Consider the following 21,796-nt stretch of genomic DNA (forward strand, 5'->3'; position numbering starts at 1 on the left):
GTCTCAGTAATTCACATCTGTACAGATGTGGTTTGATCTGATGGCTGGACAAACTGTTTGTGAGAGAGTCCAGCTACACTCTAAAAAATAAAGTGACCAGCTTGGAGATTTCAGAAATGTGCCTCTCAGTGGCAGCGGAGCGTGAATTTATATCTTTTTACGCTGGTAAGAAGTCATGTGTCAACCCAAAACAGGGAATTTACCTCATTTAATGCTTAAAATACCAGCAGATGTCCAATCTGATGTGCCCTATTTGAAAAGTTTAAATAAATTGTCTGACGAGTGTTTTATAATAATTATTGGCAGAGACTCGAAATTGGCCACAACACCTATGTTCTCGTTCACCATGTGCTTTTATCACCGAATCCTTTCATTATTACCAACAAAGTGTAAACCCGCTGTAAATAAGAGATTCATTGTGCAGTGTAGACTGCTTTTTTGATTATAGAGGGAGTTTCGCAGGAGTGTAGATATCAGTGAACAGGAGCTGAATGTAGCATAAGCTTATAAATGGAGCATTCTTTGCTCGCTTTCTGTTTTACAATTTGAATAAAAGTTTTGTTGGACACTGCAAAGTGCCTGGATTTACAGCTGTATTTAAATGCAGGATTGAATCTGAAACTGCAATGATTGACAGTGATATAACCATAGCAAATCTGATACTGTATGTCAAAATAGATCTGTGCATCAATTCTTGGAGTGTAAATGCAAAACTATAGACCTGCCACTTGTTCTATGTAATGTGTTTCTTTGTCCTTCATTTAATTACTCATTTTTTACTTGATTTTTTCTAATAAAATTTTAACTTAAATTTTTTTGAAGAGTAGGTTATTTAAAAATTATTATTATTCATTATCATCATAAATAAACTCATTTAATTCAATTAATTTTAAAATGTAAAATAGTAAATAGTAAAATAAGATAGTAAAATAAAACTGAAAATAATATTTTACTGGTATTGGTACATACGAGCCTAACATATATTAGTGTCAAACACTGCAAACCTATCAGAACTAGATTACTGTAATGCATTACTGGACGAATGTCCTGCAGGTTTAGCTGTGCTTGTATGAACATATTAGCCCGGTTCTGCCCAAACTACATTGGTTGCCTATTATGTCTCAATTGTTTTCTGAAGTCACTGAATGCACAGGTGGGTGTGTCTTATCTCATTAACATGAACTCATCTACACTTCATGCTTCTTCTCTTGCTTCATAGAAGTTCAATTTGCTCGTTTTTCTGCATCATCTGAAAATACAGAGATGATGACAAAAAATATAAAGATAAATAAACAGTGTTGCTACATATACATCTACATATAAGATGTTACGGCTGTACAATCTTGAAGAAGACATAAACAGACTCAGACTGTAAAATTAGCTCTCTGAGAACTCAGATCATATTTCTACAACATGAATTGCTACAGATGTTTGTTCTCAAAAACCTTGAACAAAAGTAATAGAGTAGATACTGAGACTTCAATTAGACCTCATGTTGGCTTCAGAAGATTTGTCCATTTTAAAGATTGACAGATGTGAATGTGAACTGCTCCTGTTGGGCTTTAGTTTGTTATAATTACCAGGTGACAGTACATTCTCCCTTATTTAGAACAGACACAATTATATAAATAATTATGTTGACTTGAGAAAGCCAAACTTCAAACATTTAACACTTCTCAAGCTAACAGCAAAGTTTGTCTTAAAGGGATAGTTCACTTTGAAATTAATTTTTGATATGTTTTAGCTTACCTCAAGGGCATCCAAGATGTAGGTGTCTTTGTTTCCGCAGTAGTTTCAATTTTGATATTTTTAGGTCAAACCGTTCTTGTCTGTCAGTCATATAATGCAGGTCTACGGTCACTGTCTCAAAGAGCATGCACAAAGTCCAAATTAAAACAATTCCCCATCATAAGTACACATTTATGGCCTAAGACACGAAACGAGCGGTTTGTGTGAGAAAACGAACAGTATTTATTAGGGCTGGGTAAAAAATATCGATTTCTCGATTTTAATCGATTCTCATTTTTATGAAACAATATCGATTCTTAAATCCCAAGAATCGATTAGTCATCCTGTTTTCAGTTGATGAATGAATGGATCATTGTTGCGCACATCCCATCCAATAAATCGCAATAATCTTTGTGAATTGTTATTATTGATATGAAACAAAGTCTCAGATTTCAAATTACGTCCATTTTCTTACGAAATTCAAAAACATAATTACCGTTTTGGCGCTGTGGCGTGAGATCGCTCTGGCGCAGCTCAGCTCAAGAGAAGCAACGGAAGCAACTCTTCCGCCTTAATAACACCAGTTACAGCGCGAAATAAACATGAATGAGCTTCTGAAAGTGTGTTAAAAGATAGAGTACAACTTATCGAAGTCCGTATCATGTCTCATGGAATCGCTCAATCAGTGTTTCAACCGTGGAAAGACGTACTTAAACAATGTCATGTAACGTCACATTTACCTCAGAAAAAACATATCCACTGACCATAAACTCGTTAGTCAGCTAGGAAAGTTAACTCTAGAGAGGAGCATTTTGTTAAATATATGCACCATATTATATATTCATTATAATTTTTAATGTTCTTCAATATTTAATGCATGTTTGAATAAATCTGGAAAGTTTTTTATGACAGCCATCATTTAAAATTTTATATAATTTCATATAACTTTATTATTATAAAAATAAATAAAAGTGAAGTGTATTTTAAGTGTTTGTATACAAATCAGTTAATTTTTACCTTCAATATTATAGTAGGCTAATGCCTAGGCTATAGGCTAGCCTACCACTGACTCCCATAATTTACAGCATAGGTTAAGAGATTTGTTTTCCTTGAGAAAATTTGCAATGTATTGTACCTGATATCCAAAATAATCGATATTGAATCGAATCGAATCGTAATCGAAATCGAATCGAATCGAATCGTAATCGAAATCGAATCGAATTGCAAGCTTGTGAATCGAAATCGAATCGAATTGTGAAATTTGTGTCAATACCCAGCCCTAGTATTTATATCTATATATATATATATATCTATACCCGCCTGCGCCGTCAGATCATTTGGACGTGTGCTGTTTTCAAGAGAAAACAACGATATAAATACTGTTCGTTTTCTCACACAAACCGCTCGTTTCGTGTCTTAGGCCATCAATGTGTACTTATGATGGGGAATTGTTTTAATTTGGACTCTGTGCTTGTGTTTTGAGACAGTGACCATCGACCTGCATTATATGACTGACAGACAAGAACGGTTTGACCTAAAAATATCAAAATTGAAACTACTGCGGAAACAAAGACACCTACATCTTGGATGCCATTGAGGTAAGCTAAAACATATCAAAAATTAATTTCAAAGTGAACTATCCCTTTAATAAAATTATTTACTGTATATAGGTATACTTGTTATTTTTTATAAATGTACAATAAGAAGAAACTATAATCACAGTGTATGATTTTATCTGACCTGTATACAAATCCACTCACTGGATTAAGTGGGATCCAAAAGTCTGAGACCACTAGTGAAAATGTGTCTTTCACTTTTTTTAAATTTGTTTTATAAATGTAATAAAAAAAATCTTTTTATTAGAAGGACTTTAAAAATCTTGAACATAATCACATAATCTGGAACTCTTCGACCAATCAGATTCAAGGACTGGAACTTCTGCAAAAATAAATATATAGTTGTTATAATAAATGTTGTTCTACTCACCAGGTTCGAGCACATTGAATCTCCTGAATGTGGTCTTTTCTTTGTTGATGATCTGTAGTTTATAATGTCCATATTCTGTGTTTGTGATGTTTGTGATGGTCAGAGATCCAGTCTTCTTGTTCAGCTCCAGTCTGCCTCTGAATCTCTCATTAATATCAGTTGTACTTGAATCAATTTTAGCAATGAGAAAGTGTTTGGCTCCAAATGTCCACAGCATCAGATCACCTGGCTGGATTTCAGCTTTTTTGATTTCTAGGGTGACATTTCCTTCCTTCACTGGCACTGACCTCACTTCATGTCCCAGCAGAGCACAGAAACAGAGAATTGCAGAAGAAAAAAAGCATGAAAGAATTTAGTTTGTAGTTTCTACATCAGATGCATTTAGATGACTCTTTAACCTATTTTGACATGTTTGGAGATAGCCAAAGGCACTTAGTTATCCATGGACTAATCTCTACTACATTCACAAAGTATAATATGATGTATATTTACATGTTTAAGCCATGACATGAAGGATTTATTGCCCAAAAACTCTTCGGCCCGAAACTTTACATTTTTTAAATTTGTTTTATTTAGTGTTCATCAGAGTGGTCCAAGACCCTAGGGCTTTTGTCGGACTTGCACCACAAAAATGACTGGATTCGAGGAGGTTTGTGAATTTTAAATTGTAAATTTAAAAAAGTAACAAATCCTTCTCTCGGCTAAATTTAACCCCTTAGGAATGAATGGAATGTTAGGAATGCTTTAGTATACATGGAAAAACGTACTCGGTTACTAACGTAACCTCGGCTCTCTCTAGAAGAGGGAACGAGTACTGCGTTTGAAAAACGCTACGGGAAAAGTCTCTTTTCACGAAACACTGAAGCAAAAATTATCCTTTAATTTTCATATATGTAAAACGCGTTGCGGCAGCAGCAGTCAGCTGAAGCGAGACGGCTTGTTTCTGCGGCAACTGCATAAGCCTATCGAGCGAGGCCTGAGGTGACGTCAGGCCAATGAGGCCACTTCCCGCCGAGACGGGCGTGGCTTACCTCTATAAAAGGAGCTCGAGAAGGCTGATTCACTTGATTTTGATCGCCGAAGCGAACCAGAGTGAACCAAACGCACGGCAGGGAACGCAGTACTCGTTCCCTCTTCTAGAGAGAACCGAGGTTACGTTAGTAACCGAGTACGTTCTCTTACGAGAGTTCTCTCGTACTGCGTTTGAAAAACGCTACGGGAACCCCTTGCAAAACGCAGTGCGTGCTGGGATAAAAACACTGATCACCGGAAGCTATTTCAGGCATACAGTGCATAATCACCAGATAGACTCACACAGAGTCAGGGAATAAGGGGGGGGAGCCTTAATTCCCTATACTGTAGCGTCCGCAGACTTAACTTGACCTCACAGGGAGAGTCTAAAGACAGGAGGGGTTTTCCTCCGTCCTTATATAGACATGTCCACAGACGCGAATATGACATCACATAGACAGGGTAGGGAGCCTGCACTAATGTGGGAAACGTGGGTCTTACACAGTTCTGCCCAATATAGTCGGTAGCGCATTGCACCTGTAAATAGATTACACCGACAAAAACTTAGCCTGTAAGGCGGGAACTTCTAGGTTATAAAACCTGATAAATGTAGACGGAGAGGCCCAGCCTGCCGCCGTACATATATCTTGTAAGGAAATCCCGCTGGACCAAGCCCACGAGGAGGCAACACCTCTCGTAGAGTGCGCACTAACTCCCAACGGGCATTGAATGCCCTTGGCAGTATAAGCCAGCGCTATGGCGTCAACTATCCATCTGGATAGACTGTGTTTCGAAACAGCCATTCCTTTGGAACGTCCGCTGAACGAGACAAAGAGCTGCTCTGTCTGTCTGAAGGCAGCAGAGCGGGACATATAAGTTCTTAAAGCCCTAACAGGGCAAAGAAAACTCGAGTCCCCCTCCTCACTCGACGCCGGCAGGGCAGCCAGGGAAATAACCTGAGCCCGAAAAGGCGTGTTGAGGGATTTCGGCACATAGCCGTGCTTAGGTTTGAGTATGACCTTAGAGTCGTTAGGACCAAACTCCAAGCACGTCAGGCTCACAGAGAGCGCGTGCAGATCGCCTATGCGCTTCACTGAAGCGAGAGCCATCAAAAACACTGTTTTGAAAGACAAATGTTTGAGGCTGATAGACTGGATAGGCTCGAAAAGGGGCACCTTTCATGGCCGCCAGGACCGTAGAAAGGTCCCACATAGGGACTGAAGGAGGTCTGGGTGGATTCAGTCTCCTAGCTCCCCTGAGGAAGCGGATGACTAAATCATTCCTTCCCAGTGACTGACCCAGCGTTGAACCGGAGAACGCTGAAATAGCCGCCACATACACTTTGAGCGTGGAAGGGGATCTGCCCTTATCCAACAGCTCTTGTAGGAAGGAGAGAACCTCCATTGCCTCACATTCGAGGGGTGAAAGGCTCCGAGCTGTACACCAGCCGGAGAAAACAGACCACTTTGAAGCGTAGAGCCGCCGGGTCGACGGCGCTCTAGCCTCAATGATAGTATTCATGACTCCCTCTGCGAGACCAACGGGTATCCGTTGAGCGCCCACACATGAAGGGACCACAGTTCCGGGTGTGGGTGCCAAATCGAGCCCCTGGCCTGCGAGAGGAGATCTCTCCTCAACGGCACTGGCCATGGAGCGATGTCTGCTAACTGCATCAGAACTGGGAACCATGCTTGGTTCTTCCAGAACGGTGCTACAAGCAGCACAGGGCATTTTGTTTTCCCGACCCGTTCCAACACCTGTGGCAGGAGGGAGACGGGGGGAAAAGCGTATAGCGGGCAGCGCGGTCACGTTCGGGACAGCGCGCTGTTGGTCTTTGAAAAGAACACGGGGCAGTGAGCGTTTTCAAGGGACGCGAATAGGTCCACCTCCGCTTTGCCGAATCTCTCCCACAACAGCCGGACTGTTTGTGGGTGTAGAGACCATTCGCCTGGGGGAACGTTGTTCCTGGACAGTCTGTCTGGGCCCACATTCTGAAGCCCAGGTACATGCACTGCTCTCAGCGAGCGTAAGTTGTGCTGAGCCCATAGTAGGAGGCGTTTCGCCAGCCTGTACAGGGATGTGGAATTCAGACCGCCCTGGCGATTTATGTAGGAGACCACAGCCATGTTGTCCGAACGGACTATGACGTGTATGTCCTTGATGTGGGGACAAAAACGCGTCAGCGCGTTGTGCACTGCCAGCATTTCAAGGCAGTTTATGTGTTGGAGATTTTCTCGTTCCGACCATAGGCCGAAGAACGGTCTGCCCTCGAGCAGCGCTCCCCATCCCGAGGTGGATGCGTCTGTCGACACCATCCTTACCCTCGAGGAAGTCCCCAGGCTTACACCTGATCGGTACCAGTCGTCTGCCATCCAAGGCACCAGGGCTGTGACACAGTCCTGATCGACCTTGAGGCGTAATCGACTGGACACCCACGCTCCGGAACTGCAGCGGGCGCATGCGGAGCAAGCCCAGCCAGAGAACTGATGATGCTGAGGCCATAAGACCCAGCATCCTTTGAAACTTCCTGAGCGAGGTGAAAACGCCGCGCGCTGAATGTGCAGCACGCGCTGTGGCAACAGCTGCGCTGTCATAGACTGCGAGTCCAGAACGATACCCAGAAACGAAATCGTTTGACTGGGGTTCAGTGAACTCTTCGCCCAATTGACCGTGATACCAAGATTCTCGAGGTGATCGGGTAAAATGGTTCTGTGCTCCACGAGCTGAGATCGTGATTGGGCTAGGATCAACCAGTCGTCCAAATAGTTCAGCACTCGCATGCCTCTGAGTCTGAGAGGAGAGAGTGCTGCGTCCATGCATTTCGTAAATGTACGAGGTGCCAGGGACAAACCGAACGGCAGGACTGTATACTGGTATGTCTGACCCTCGAAGGCGAATCTCAAGTATCGCCTGTGATGTGACGCTATCTGTATTTGAAAATACGCGTCCTTCAGATCTATTGACAAAAACCATTCTCCTCGGCGAACATGCGCGAGGATTTCCCTGGTCGTGGGCATTTTGAAACTGCGTTTCACTAATGCTTTGTTCAGCCGTCTTAGATCCAGTATGGGTCTGATACCACCGTCCTTTTGGGGACTAGAAAGTATCTGCTGTATAGCCCCCCTTCGCTTTGAGCTTGGGGCACATGCTCTATCGCCCCTTTGCTTATCAGTTTTGATATTTCGGCACGAAGTAGGTGTGCTACTTCTGAAACCACCGTAGTTTGGACGCGTGCTGTGAAGCGGGGAGGGCGTCGACAAAACTGTAGCGAGAAGCCTCTCTTTATAATGCCTAGCACCCAGTCCGAAACCCCTGGAAGCGCTGCCCGTGCCCGGGACTCATGTCTGCGAGTAAATGTGGGCGGGAAGCGGGCACATTCACTGCTTTGGGCGCGCTGTCTGACTGAGCAGAGCGAGCGCGCACAGGTCTCGTTTTTACAGAGAGCCTGTGGTCTGTGAGACATAGTGTTTGTTTCACTATGTTGGAAGTGCAATCGACCTGAGTCGATTTTATGTGCGCGAGCCCTAAGTGTAGGGCTGTGCTTGTGTGTAGAGATGGGCACTGAGGAGTGGGCATCGACACTACACTTATAGCACCATCGGCCATGGCCGGGACACCAGAAAATACCGTGAGTAAGTGTGGGCGCGGGAAAGCGGGCACAGTTACTGCAATGAGTGCACTGTCTGCCTGAGCAGAGTGAATGCACACAGGTTTCGTCTTTACAGAAACCACAAGGCATGCAGAACATAGTTTTTGTGGGCACTATGCAGTGTGCACGTTCACTATGTTGTGTGCGTGATCGACCCGAGTCGAATATATGAGCGCGGGCCCTGTGTGAAGGGCTGTGCTAGTGTGTAGGGATGGGCACTAGCAGTGGGCATCTTCTCTACACATATAGCATCATCGGCCGTGGCCGGGACTTCGGTAGAAGTCCGGCCATGTACCACGTGCTCGTGGGCTGCAAAAAACACGTCTGCAGTTGCCTCTCGGGGAACAAACAGAGTGATTTGCATTCGGCGGCATAAATATTTTCTGTTGGCAGGCCTGGGATTCGAACCTCGGATCCCCCGCGTGAAAGTCTAAGAATCTACCACTGGACCACAGTGAAGATACATAGATAAAGTCAGCGTGAGTATTATCCGCACTGGCGTTTGCTTGCAGGCATGTACCACGTGCTCGTGGGCAGCAAAAAAAACACGTCTGCAGTTGCCTCTCGGGGAACAAACAGAGTGATTGCAATCGGTGGCATAAATATTTTCTGCTGGCAGGCCTGGGGTTCGAACCTCGGATCCCCCGCGCGCAAGTCCAAGAATCTACCACTGGACCACAGTGAAGACACATAGACAAAGTCAGCGCGAGTATATTCGCACTGGCGTTTGCTTGCAGGCATGTACCACGTGCTCGTGGGCAGCAAAAAACACGTCTGCAGTTGCCTCTCGGGGAACAGACAGAGTGATTTGCATTTTCAGACGCCTGCAAAATGCCAGAATGTGAGAAGAGTGGATATCGCCCAGTTTCAGCGGGGCTGAAAACACTCCATTCTCCTTTCGCCAGTGACGCACGGGAACCGTAGGAACGGTGTTCGGTTGCAGGCAAGCGGGTACTACGCGCTCGCTGGCTGCAAAATGCATCTCTGCGGTCGCCTTCAGGGGACTGACAGAGCAAGCATTGGCGGCATAAATATATATGCCGCAAGACCAGGATTAGAACCCCGGTTTCCCGTGTGGAAAACCTATAAATCCACCACTGAGCCACAGGGGGATACAGGCTTTTGAAAACGGCGTCAACATGTATTCTTCGGCGTTAATATGCAATAATAATTCCAGTCGCCGAACAGGGAACTGAGAAATGTGAGAGAAAAGAGGTCAGACCGACCAACGGTGGGACCAAGAACACTCTTTTCTCCTTCGCCGGTGAATGACGCGTGCAGAGGCAGGGTAGCTTTTCTTGTAACGTAAAGAAAAACTAATCCCGCCATCCGCTTCCAGGAAGGGCAGCCTCGGAAGGATGCCCGGCGAGTCCTCAGAGTCACCGTAGATAATTGGCTCGGAGTGAAGGCGTTTCGCCGTCAGCGAGCGCGAGCGCTGCATGAGAAGGCATCTTGAAAAAGACGCAGCTCTTTTAGGGGTGCGTGTTGCAAAGCGAACACACACACACACATAACAAGAATGTAAAGGATATGGCGTCGGAAAGCGCAGCAGGTACGGCGGTAGAAGGCGGCGTTGGCCAGCGGCTTCAAGGGCTCGTCCCGCTGAAGTGCTTGCATCAGACGACGCGTGCTTCCTCGTGATCCAGCGATGCGTGCGCTTCGCTGAAGAGATTAAAATCAAGTGAATCAGCCTTCTCGAGCTCCTTTTATAGAGGTAAGCCACGCCCGTCTCTGCGGGAAGTGGCGAGGAGGGCGCGAAGCGCCCTCATTGGCCTGACGTCACCTCAGGCCTCGCTCGATAGGCTTATGCAGTTGCCGCAGAGCAGCCAATGAGCGAACAAGCCATCTCGCTTCAGCTGACTGCTGCTGCCGCAACGAGTTTTACATATATGAAAATTAAAGGATAATTTTTGCTTCAGTGTTTCGTGAAAAGAGACTTTTCCCGTAGCGTTTTTCAAACGCAGTACGAGAGAACTCTCGTAAGAGAACCTAAAAATGCAAATAATTTTGACCGCAAGCGAAAGCGGTCATATAGGGATTGTCAAAGTTTTTTTTTTTTTTTTTCGTCATCTAACTGAATTTTTCGTCAACGATACCAGGGACACTGAAACACCGGGGAACATGAAATTTGGTGGGCATGTAGCCCCACTAGACTTTTACGGAAAAATTTCGTTTGGTCCCCGGGGGCCACTCCCCCCCCCGCACTGGGCCCCCCGAAACCCCAAAAAATGCAGTTTTTCCTTAATAACTACCTGAACCGTGGCACCGAGGATGAAGAAATTTTTATGGTATGTTGGTCTTAAGGGCCCACATCAACCTAGCCCATAATCACTCATTTGTGATTTACGCCCCTCCCATAAAAAATGAAAATGCAATATTATTCGCCCCTATCTTCAGTTGAGATGTTCAGAACTGCACCATATTTCATGTGTATGATTAACTTGACATCCTCTGAGGGTATGCTAAGTTTCGTAGAATTTCATCCATTGGGGGAAGGGGGGGGGGGCTAAAATAAATTCATTTATGTGCACATTTAGTGACTGTACACTCATCGGCCTGTAGATGGTGGTGTTGAGCGAAGGGTTGCTGGTTTAGGATGATACTGTCACACACACACATGCAGGAATACAAACAAACGCAAGCATGCACAGACACACACCCATACACACACATACAAATCCACATGCACACACACACACACACACACACAAACACACACGCGCACACACATGTACGCACGCATACATACACGCACAGACACACACACACACACACACACACACACACACACAGACACAGACACAGACACACACATACACAAACACACACACACATACACACACACACACAGACAGACATACACATACTACTACTTTTTTTAGGTATATACATAAACATGCAATACAGCCAAATTGCTCCACGTCATTTATTTTTGTGGAAAGCCAGTGCAGGTCTGAGCGGCAGTCATATCTGAATGCATACTGAGGCGAACTGACTTTAAGTCAAGGCAAGTCAACTTTATTTATATAGCGCTTTTCACAATACAGATTGTATCAAAGCAGCTTCACAGTATTAGATAAAATAGTACATCAGTGTTTGTTTCTAGTGTAAAACAAACAGAACCCAGCGAATACAGCTCACTTGCTCCAAATAGACCTATAAGGCCATCTAGTGGCGAGATGATGTCATAATATCATGTTATATATTTTTCTTTTCCACAAGACATCGGCAAAGACACCCAATGTAAGCTATTTTGTGCTAAATTGAAAGGGTTATGCATGAAATTGCGAGTTATTTTGAATTTAAATTGAAAGAATGTGTGCTTAAATTATTCTTAATCTATTATTTTATGATAAAATCAAGTAAATTAAAGGTTAATAAATAAATAAACACCAAAAAAGGATTCTCCAAATGAAATAAGACTTCTGGACCAAAAAGAAGAAAAAAAAAAGTATAATTTTAAGGCTTCGGGTGACGGGTCATTTTGACCCGCGAAGGAAGGATTTGTTACAAAGTGTTGAGGGAAGGATAAGGGTTAATCTGCTAATTGTACTAGTTTATTCACATAACATTACGAATTTATTCTCAAAATGAAAACAATATGTGTTCTAAAACCAGCTCAAAATATCAAACATGTTTGATATTCTCCAACTGGATGGAATCAAACTTTAAAGCTAAAGAAATCATGTGTGTGCCCATATACTGTAGCAAGCCTGAGAGTGTTTCATGTTCTGTCAGGAGTGAATTAAGTGCATGTATCGCTGACTTCAACTTCAACAGCATCAATTTGTCTAGACTGTAAATGTGGGCAAAAGTCTTGTTGTGTATTCCAGCCTTTAGTGAAAAATCGTTAACACATTTAAAGACTTGATACACTCACCAGTCACAGTAACAATGAATCTCTTGTATTTGGTTCTTCTGCCACTGCTGATCTTTAGTATATAGAGTCCAGAGTGAATGGTTCTGATGTCTGTGATGGTGAGATCTCCAGTCTGAACATCCAGCTCCAGTTTGCTTCTGAATCTCCCATCAGAACCAACACGTATAAATGGTATATTGGTCTCTTTTTTGAATTCAACTATGGGATTGTCTTCATCTTCATAATACCACTGTATCTTGTCATCTGTGTGTAGTTCAGGAACACCAGTGGGTAGAGGGAGATCTTCTCCCTCCTCCACTTTCTTGTTCTCAAACACTATCACAGCAACACCTAGAAACAGACATCAAACATGTGTCAATGTGTCTGTAGGTGGCATAAATGCATTTATACAGAAATTTGAATTGCAGAAATAACGTTATAAAATTAATTAATTAAATATGAAATGTACAAAGATGCCTTGTGAAGGGATGATTTGGGTAAAATCATTGATTCACCCAGAATCAAGACGGTTCTATAAAATAAATATGAAAACAGAAAATCTGCAATTGCAGAATTTAACACCCCCATTACAATCCCATTTACAAGAAAAAAAAAAAACATACTAATTTTCACAATTCAATTTTTACACATGAAACAATTCTTCAGCTCTTGAGGGAAACGCTTTTAAAAGAGACAAAATGTAGAATCTAAATTTTATGCTCCAAATAGAGAATTTAATAGACTATCTGCTGAAATGTTTTTGATCTAATTTCCCATTCAAAATACTAAACCAAGTAATGGACTCCATCAGTGATCTGAAGCATTATAGTGTCAGATCTTAATATGAAAAGCTATTGTAAATCTGACTGTATATTTCCTCTAATACAATCACAGATGTTCATTAATTATTGCAGTATGATCAATCAGAAAGCAGAAACCATTTAAAGCTTCATATTACACATTTAAACGCTACTATAGCATAAATAAAGCTCATTGTTGTTGTCTAGCTTGTATAAATTGTAATACTTACCCACTTGTTCTTTTAGCTTAGAGATCCTGCGGCGATAGTAAATCACAACTACAACTACAACCAGAACCAGCAAAACAGCAACAGCTATTCCTGCTATTCCACCTGAAGACAGACCCGGATCTGGAACAGATAAAGAGAGATAAAGTCATTCATTTTGATCTGATTCCGTTTGAAGTTGATCATTTCTCTATGAATCATATTACAGTTTTTTACAATCACTTTGTTACTATTTTCAGAACCTTGATGTAATTTTTCACAACTCTAGACACAAAACCCACAACCAATGATCAAAATGCACATTTTTCAAAACTCTAACCCTTTTCTCAATTGCTTGGATACAATACACATTAAACTTAGATCATTTGTTCATTCAACAAAAATCACCTGTTCAATATGACACAACTTAACATCAAAGTACTACTATTTCAAAACGCAATTCACACATTTCATTTCAAATGAGTGTCTATTAATTTCCTTACAATGATCTAACTATCAATTGATACAACTGCTCAAAATGATAAGTAACTATTGCATTACTCTGAATGCATAGTTGTATGGAAACAGACAAACAATCTTCCATGTTTACTGTAACCATTAAGATCAGTTGGATTACTGTAAATCATGAAAGTTTCAAGATAATTGTCACCAATTAGCGTGGAGCATGAACCAATTAGACTACAATATCCATTGATGTAGCCTAATATTTGATCATACTGCTTCATCAGACACTGTGTCTATGGTCCCAAATACTGTACCACCTTTTCAGACTATTTACAGTATTGACAGCACTGCACTGTATAGATAATCACTCCTGTTCTGTTTCTTACAGTACAAGCAAGCAAGTTGAGGAACACTGCATTTGATGTTTTGCTGTCTTTTCTTTTCTTTTCTTTTCTATTTCATAGCTAATTATTTTTGCTTTGATTCAAATAAACCTATGTTGTGATTGTACTGTAGTGTTTATGCTTCAATGGTATTTCACAGTAAATTAGTTTTTTGAACCAATGATTGTGCAAGTGCAAGATTTCTTTAAAGATGTGAATGCACAATGCAATGTTTGAACATTAGACAGCCTGTGTTACAAGTGATAACCGTTTCGGGTTTTGTGTCTAGAGTTTTGAAAAATGACATCAAGGTTCTGAAAATAGTAGCAAAGTGATTGTAAAAAACTGTATTATAAGGCATTTCCCTAAATTAGTTACCATGGTGATTTTCTGACATAAACTACCATTCAAAAGCTTGTGGTCTGTAGATGTTTTCATGTAAATATGGTAGGCTACGCAGTTTTTGCGTGCATATTATACGCACTTTATGGCATGTAATATGCACGCCCTCCTCACCCCTAATCCTACCCAAGGGGTTTGCAGTGCGTATCATTTGAACGTTAAAACTCGTTTTAGCGTATAAATTATACGAGAATTATCATTCGTGCTATAGATAGGCCTACGCACTTTCATGAGATTGTGTTGTAGAAGAAGGGCAGAAGGTTCACACACGTAATAGCCTATGTAATAACGATGATAGTCTTATCACCTGACACAACTGAACTGATAATGGCAGTAACCATAGTAATGAAGGAGTGGCGGGAAAAGAACAAAGGAAAACAGGAACCAATCAAGACACAAACTGAAAGTCCAAAACTACACTGACACGTGACATTATCAATGATGAAAACAGTTGCTAAATATGCTGCTTCATGTTTTTTTGTGGAAATCATGATTCTTTTTTTTTTCAGGATTCTTTGATGAATAGAAAGTTCAAAAGAACAGCATTTATGTGAAATATTTTGTAACTTGTTAACTATGTTTTTAATGTCACTTTTCTACAATTTATAGCATAAAAAAGTAAAAAATGTACTAAAGAAACATGAGGAATTATAAGGCTTTTTTAGGTCATTATATCAGACCCTTTTGTGTGACCACTGAAATTAACTTCATCAACATGACAAGAACACAAACACAAATACTGTGTCCAAGAGAATAATTTTAATCCAAACATCTGATTTAATAATACTGCATGTCAATACATCGAATGACTAATAAAGACTCACCAGTGACAGAAAGAAGGAATCGCTGTGAGCTCTCACGGCCTCTGATCTGTAGTTCATAAAGTCCACTGTGTTCGGTTCTGGTGTTTGTGATGGTCAGAGATCCAGTTTGATCGAGCTTCAGTCGGTCTCTGAATCTCTCATCAGCTTTGTTTAGTGAGGACTCGTTAGTTCCAACATCTATTGTGGCCAGGAGAATGCCTTTATCTCCAAACCTCCACACGATCAGATCATGTGGGTGTAAATCAGTATCAGTGTTTAGAGTCACAGACTCTCCCTCCATCACTGACACTGTCTTCACTCCATCCGTCTCATTAACCACGCCTGAAAAAGAAATGAGATCAGACGTGTGATTGAGCAGAATCCAGAGACATTTCAACTCGGATATTTCCACTTCATCTGTAATTAGACTTACAATTATATAACAGTCATCCGAACAAGACTAGTGATACTCACCACTGACAGTAACACCAAATATCTTTGTTGTAGTCTTTTCTCTAGAGATGGAGAGTTTATATTGTCCTGAATGTCTGATTCTGGTGTTTCTGATGGTGAGAGATCCAGTTTTTTGGTCCACCTGTAATCTGTCTTCGAATCTCACATCATCATCAGTGACAAAAAATGAGGTAAAATCGTTCTTTCTCGTTATTTGAGATATGACAAAGCCCTTTGGTCCAAACATCCACAGTATGGTATCATCATTCTGTATTTCAGTAAGACCTGTGTGTAGAATAACAGAATCTCCCTCCATCACGGACACAGACACTGTTTCTTCTGCAAGAAACTCATTCCTGACAACAGACACTCCTGCAAAGCATAAAGCAACAGTTTACCTTACAGATAGGTTGAAATCACTGAGCCCACACTATTAAACAGACTCAACTGAAAACATTGTGTGAGACAGATATGACTTTACTGTAGGCCTACATTGTGAATGAGGAATTTTTTTTTTAAGATTAAATTGTATTCCAAAAAGTAATAATAATGTACAAGGACCTATAGTGCGTAAGCCACATTAAGCGTAATAGAATTGTTTATCTTGCTGCTGTGAACACGGGATTTGGATCCCGTGAATGTTAATATTTTACCTATAATTTTCCAGCAAATGTCGGAGGCGACTGATTCAGATCTAATTTACCATGGAGCACATAATTAAAACGGCTATTATTATTACAGTGTCAGTACCCATGCATTTGTCGCAGAGGAAATTGAAAGAAACACTTACAATGATGTTGAAAGAGGAAATTGAAAGAAACAATTACAATCACTAAGAAGAAATAATTAGGATTCCCAATACAGATGATCAGTGGAAAATATTTATTGTTCAGTTTCAATTAGTCTTGTGTTCGTCACTCCAGAGCCGCACCCAAAAACCGTGAATAACTCACGAAAATACAAAAATCCAACAGAGAAACGTTGTAATTGAGAAGTGCTGCTTTTCTCATATTATCCGATTGACACAGTAACTTAATGTGCGCATGAATGTGAATAACTTTACACAATTTGCAGCAATCGATGGCGACCGATTCAGATGCAATTTACCATGGATCACATATTTACCTATTTTTGTCACATTATTTATAAATGTGAAACGCGTTGTTACAGTGTCAGACTCAGTTATCATGCATTCGACGCAGAGATGATGCCTAAAAATAAAACCGAAAGACTTACCTTCCGCGAATAATAAGAAAAGGGAGAGCAATGATCTTATCTTCATTTTTGTAGAACTGTACAGATTTGGAAAGTAATAAAGATGGTCAGTGGATGTTATTCGCTGGAGAGTTACTACAACTAATTGACAAGCGTGAAAATATCTCACCACAACAAAACAACACTAAGCTATAGTTAGTTTGCAGGAGCGTAGGAATGACTTTGGCATTGGGGGGGATTGGCCACTTTGAATCAACGTCCATCCCACCACCATAATTGTAACATACAGTATGACGTGGTAGGCTACAACATGTTTGAAATCACAAACAGCAAATAAATAAACAAAATCATCCAATCTGTTTATTAATAGACAAATATTGGAGTTGGGGAAACATAAAAGTGCTGTACACTTTTTGATATGTATAACCAAGAGAAATCGTTCGTTAGCTATGTAAAAAACTTCAGTAACGTTATGTCATTTGATGTTTTAATTTTTTGTGGGGTGGCATTATTCTGAAATGACGTGACAGAACATTTTACTTTTGCTAAGGTTAAGAAAAATCGATTGCCAGCTAGCCTATATCTATAGCTATACGACTATGGCAAGCCGTTTTAACATGTAATCCTTAAAACCTATAGTCTCTATTTTCATGCTACTAGTAATTATTTTTTAGATACAAGTATCTATTCCATTAAGTACTAGTACTTATTCGTTAGTGCTTATTATTTAGGTACTAGTGCCTATTCTTTAGATAGTGCTTATTCTTTAAAGCTGCACTATGCAAAAAAATGTGTTTTTGTCAAACAGCGACCCCTAGAGTCGCTGTGGAATACTTGCACTGTCGTAAATTCAGTCACAACACAGCAATCAGAGGAGGACGCGCTGAAAACTGTAATGCTGTTCTCTTCCTTCATAACTCGTACTGAGAAGGTTTGAGTTGCAGAGGAATTTGTGACTGTTTCACCTGTTCAACCACATCAAAGTTTCGTAATTAGTAAGTCCATGCTTTTTTTCTTATGTGCTGAAGGGCCGCTGTGCCTTGGTGAAACGGTGTTTGTATGTGAAGAGCTCTTTTCCAAAACGCAATAAACATAAAAAGCTGCCTCAAAGAACCAGCAAAAGTAATAATTATGAATATGTAAAATATTGCAATAAGACATTTTAGTTGTTTATTAATTTCTGTGTGGCTGCAAAGATGAAGTTGACGATAGGCTATAGCGTTTGAATATATTGACTCGCGATATTCGCAGCAGGCTAGTGAACGCACCAGAGAAATGCACATTTATTAGGCTGCATAGTTTTATTTTGTTTTGGATGGTTTTGTTTAGAACCAGCTTTCTGTAAATATATTTCACATTTTTTAGGCCTGTGAGGCGAGTAGGCTACGGTTCGGTTCATGATGATATCTCCAGTTCAAGCACCTTATGTTGTGATTGCTAGGCTATATATTTACTTTTTATGTATTAATCCAGGAAATTGGTTAATGAAAAATGTTTTAAAATTAAGATACAATTAATACAAAACGAAATTCGTTTTAAAGAAGGGCTTTGTGCTTTCTGTTTTGAGGTCTCTGTGAAAGTTTTGAAAGTATTTTAGTGCCGCTTTCAGAGCAGTCACGTCCATAATGGAGAACTGTCACGTATTATTGTTTTTTCCTCATAAGTGCTCACAGAAGAGATGGGTTTTCAGCTGGCGGTAGAGAGTTGTAGCCTGAAAGAAAATTAAAAATAAGCATAGAATCGAAGATAGGCTAATTACCTTGAGTCAAATAGAACACTGAATAACAGCAGAACTGGTGTATTTAGAAAAAACACTTGCGCACCGCGTCCACTGACCGCTTGTCCTGTTTGTAATAGTTTGTAAACTGTGCTCGTTTACACTATTTACAACCTCTAGGCTTATTTATGTCCTGATAATTGTGTGAGATATTGACAACTGTTCTCATGATAATCACAGGAATCAACGTCAACAGCGTCGTTTACAAAAAAGAGATTTAGGCTACACTTAACTTACTAGTTCATCAACAAGATCGCCCAGAATCCAGTGCTGCTTTTTAGCTCACGCCAACGAGTGAAAGCCTAACCGATTGGGCCTATGGGACTCTTGTCCGGTTCCTCACACGGTCAGATTCTCTTTTCCTACACTCTTCGACTGCGCTTTCTTTGTTTTTTTTTCCCATCGTCGAGTCTTCCAAGAATCACGTCTGAAATGCGCGCAAGTGTCTTCGTGCTTCATGATGTTGTTGATGTGTGTGACATCGTTGCCGCAAGTCGTGTTCTCGCGAGATTTGTCGGGGGCGCCTCTCTCAAACTTGCATTGCTGGTTTTTCCAGCGGCGCCCCAACCCCCCCCCCCCCAAGCTTTACAACCAGGATTATTCGCCCTACTATGAGTTTGTTTACCACCGAAATGACTTTGAAGCTGTTATATTAAGGTACAATACTTGCATAGTGCAGCTTTAAGATACTTCTTATTCATTAAATACTAGTTCTTTTTTTATTAGATAGTAGCCTTAAAAAGACACTAGTGCTTATTCATTAGATGCTAGTGCCTATTAAATTGGTACTAGTACTTATTCATTAGTTAATAGTACTTATTATACTATAGTTGTTATGATTCATGTCTGTGTTCCCCTGTCTTGTCCCATGGTTAGCAGTTCCCTGTTATGTTGATTAGTTTCCCCAGGTGTTTCTGATTAGCCACACCCCCTTGTTATCTTGTTTAGCTTGTTTACCCTCTGTATTTAAACCCTGTGTCTTGTGTCAGTGTTTGTGGGTTCTTGATGTTGAATGTTGTTTTGTTCCTGAGTCTTGATCTTGAGTCTGTCTGCATCTGTGAAGTTCTGGGTTTATTTAATTAAGTGCTGCATGTGGATTTGGATCCTGCTTCCTCCTTTGATTCTACCTCATCGTAACAGAAGAACCCACCAAAGATGAATCCAGCAGCACAAATTATGCTTCTCGTCAAGGAGATCGAACCATAGAGAAGTACGTGGTTGACTTTTTGGAGCTTGCTCACCAGACTTGCATGGAAGAGTTATGCTTGATGATATTTTTTCGGGGAGGACTATCTGAACCGCTTAATAACCTTATGCCATTGCATGACCTTAGCTGGACTCTGAAACAGTATATTGTCTTTGCCCTGCAACTGTTTTCACCCTTTTATGTGAGTTTGGCATCTGCCGAGCCTGAGACTGTTCACGTCGCTTCTGCCGATCCAGAGACTGTTCACGTCACGTCTGCCAGTCCAGAGACTGTTCACATCGCTTCTGCCGATCCAGAGACTGTTCACGTCACGTCTGCCAGTCCAGAGACTGTTCACGTCGCTTCTGCTGATCCAGAGACTGTTCACGTCGCTTCTGCTGATCCAGAGACTGTTCACGTCACTTCTGCCGATCCAGAGACTGTTCATGTCACTTCTGCCGATCCAGAGACTGTCCACGTCACGTCAGCCGATCCAGAGACTGTTCACGTCACTTCTGCCGATCCAGAGACTGTTCATGTCACTTCTGCCGAGCCAGAGACTGTTCACGTCGCTTCTGCCGGTCCAGAGACTGTTCATGTCACGTCTGCCGATCCAGAGACTGTTCACGTCACGTCTGCCGGTCCAGAGACTGTTCACGTCATGTCTGTTCACGTCGCTTCTGCCGATCCAGAGACTGTTCATGTCACGTCTGCCGATCCAGAGACTGTTCACGTCACGTCTGCCGGTCCAGAGACTGTTCACGTCACGTCTGCCGAGCCAGAGACTGTTCACGTCGCTTCTGCCGATCCAGAGACTGTTCATGTCACGTCTGCCGATCCAGAGACTGTTCACGTCGCTTCTGTCGATCCAGAGACTGTTCACGTCACGCCCGCCGAGCCAGTGTCTCTGGACAAGATGGCCGCCGAGCCAGAGTCTTGGATGGTCCTGCCCAGCTCAAAGCCCTCTTCGTCACTGGTGCTGCCCAGCTCAAAGCCCTCTTCGCCGCTGGTCCCATCCAGCCCAGAGTCTCCTTCGCCGCTGGTCTCGTCCAGTCCAGAGCTTCCTTCGCCGCTGGTCCTGTCCAGCCCAGAGCTTCCTTCGCCACTGGTCCTGTCCAGCACAGAGACTTTTCCGCTGCTGGTTCTGCCCAGTCCTGAGCCTGTCTCCATCTCAGAACCTCAGCCCTCACCAGAGATGGCCGCCGACGTGCTTGTTCTTGAGCCGGTGTCTGTTCTTGAGCCGGTGTCTGTTCCTGAGCTGGTGCCTGCTTCAGCCTATGTCTCCGTAGCTGTCCCCAAGAAAATTTTGGGGGGCAGTAGGTCACGCGATTGGACCATGGAGGCCGCGCCTCTTCGTCTCCGCCCTGGCCGCCTGAAGGGTCGTCTCCGCCCTGGCCGCCTGAACGGTCGTCTCCGCCCGAAGGGTCGTCATACAATTATTATTATTATAAAAAAAATCCAATAATATTTTACATTGATAACATTAAACCTTATATTTCTGACAAATTTGACCTTTTACTCAAAATTGTGGGTTCATATCTCTCAATTCGAACTTTATAATATTACATTATATTTAGATCACAATTCCTAAGGGGGAAAGTCTTGAGATATGTCTTGAGTTTTGAGATATAAACTTGCACTTCTGAGGAAAAAAGAGAATATCGAGTTTAAATTTTGTAATTCTGGTTTTCACGGGGAAGTCAAAATTGTGATATATTTTTATACTGTTATTCATTGTCTTCCATAGACTGGTGTCAGAAGTGTCACTGTCTGCCATCAGGTAGGCTCCGCCCACAAACACATCTTTGCTCTTTGTCAACACCCAAATGGTCTTCTCTACAAATTCTCCTGCTGTGTGACCGGGCATTTTAGA

At 41.8% G+C, this 21,796-nt stretch overlaps 1 protein-coding gene across 1 annotated transcript; it reads right to left on the reverse strand.

Annotated features, from left to right (window-relative positions):
• Nucleotides 1-1,109: 1,109 nt before the first annotated feature.
• On the reverse strand, nucleotides 1,110-21,790 carry LOC308702135 (uncharacterized protein; the record flags this gene model as incomplete). Its single annotated transcript, XM_081384803.1, has 6 exons — nucleotides 1,110-1,249; nucleotides 3,715-4,005; nucleotides 12,255-12,584; nucleotides 13,264-13,383; nucleotides 15,314-15,634; nucleotides 21,691-21,790. 6 exons carry the CDS (start codon nucleotides 21,788-21,790, stop codon nucleotides 1,224-1,226), a joined length of 1,188 nt encoding a protein of 395 aa, XP_081240929.1. The 3' UTR covers nucleotides 1,110-1,223.
• Between the last annotated feature and the right edge of the window lie 6 nt (nucleotides 21,791-21,796).

Source organism: Scardinius erythrophthalmus (assembly GCF_964197995.2).
Source record: "Scardinius erythrophthalmus genome assembly, chromosome: 14".
In the NCBI taxonomy this organism is placed as follows: Eukaryota; Metazoa; Chordata; class Actinopteri; order Cypriniformes; family Leuciscidae; genus Scardinius; species Scardinius erythrophthalmus.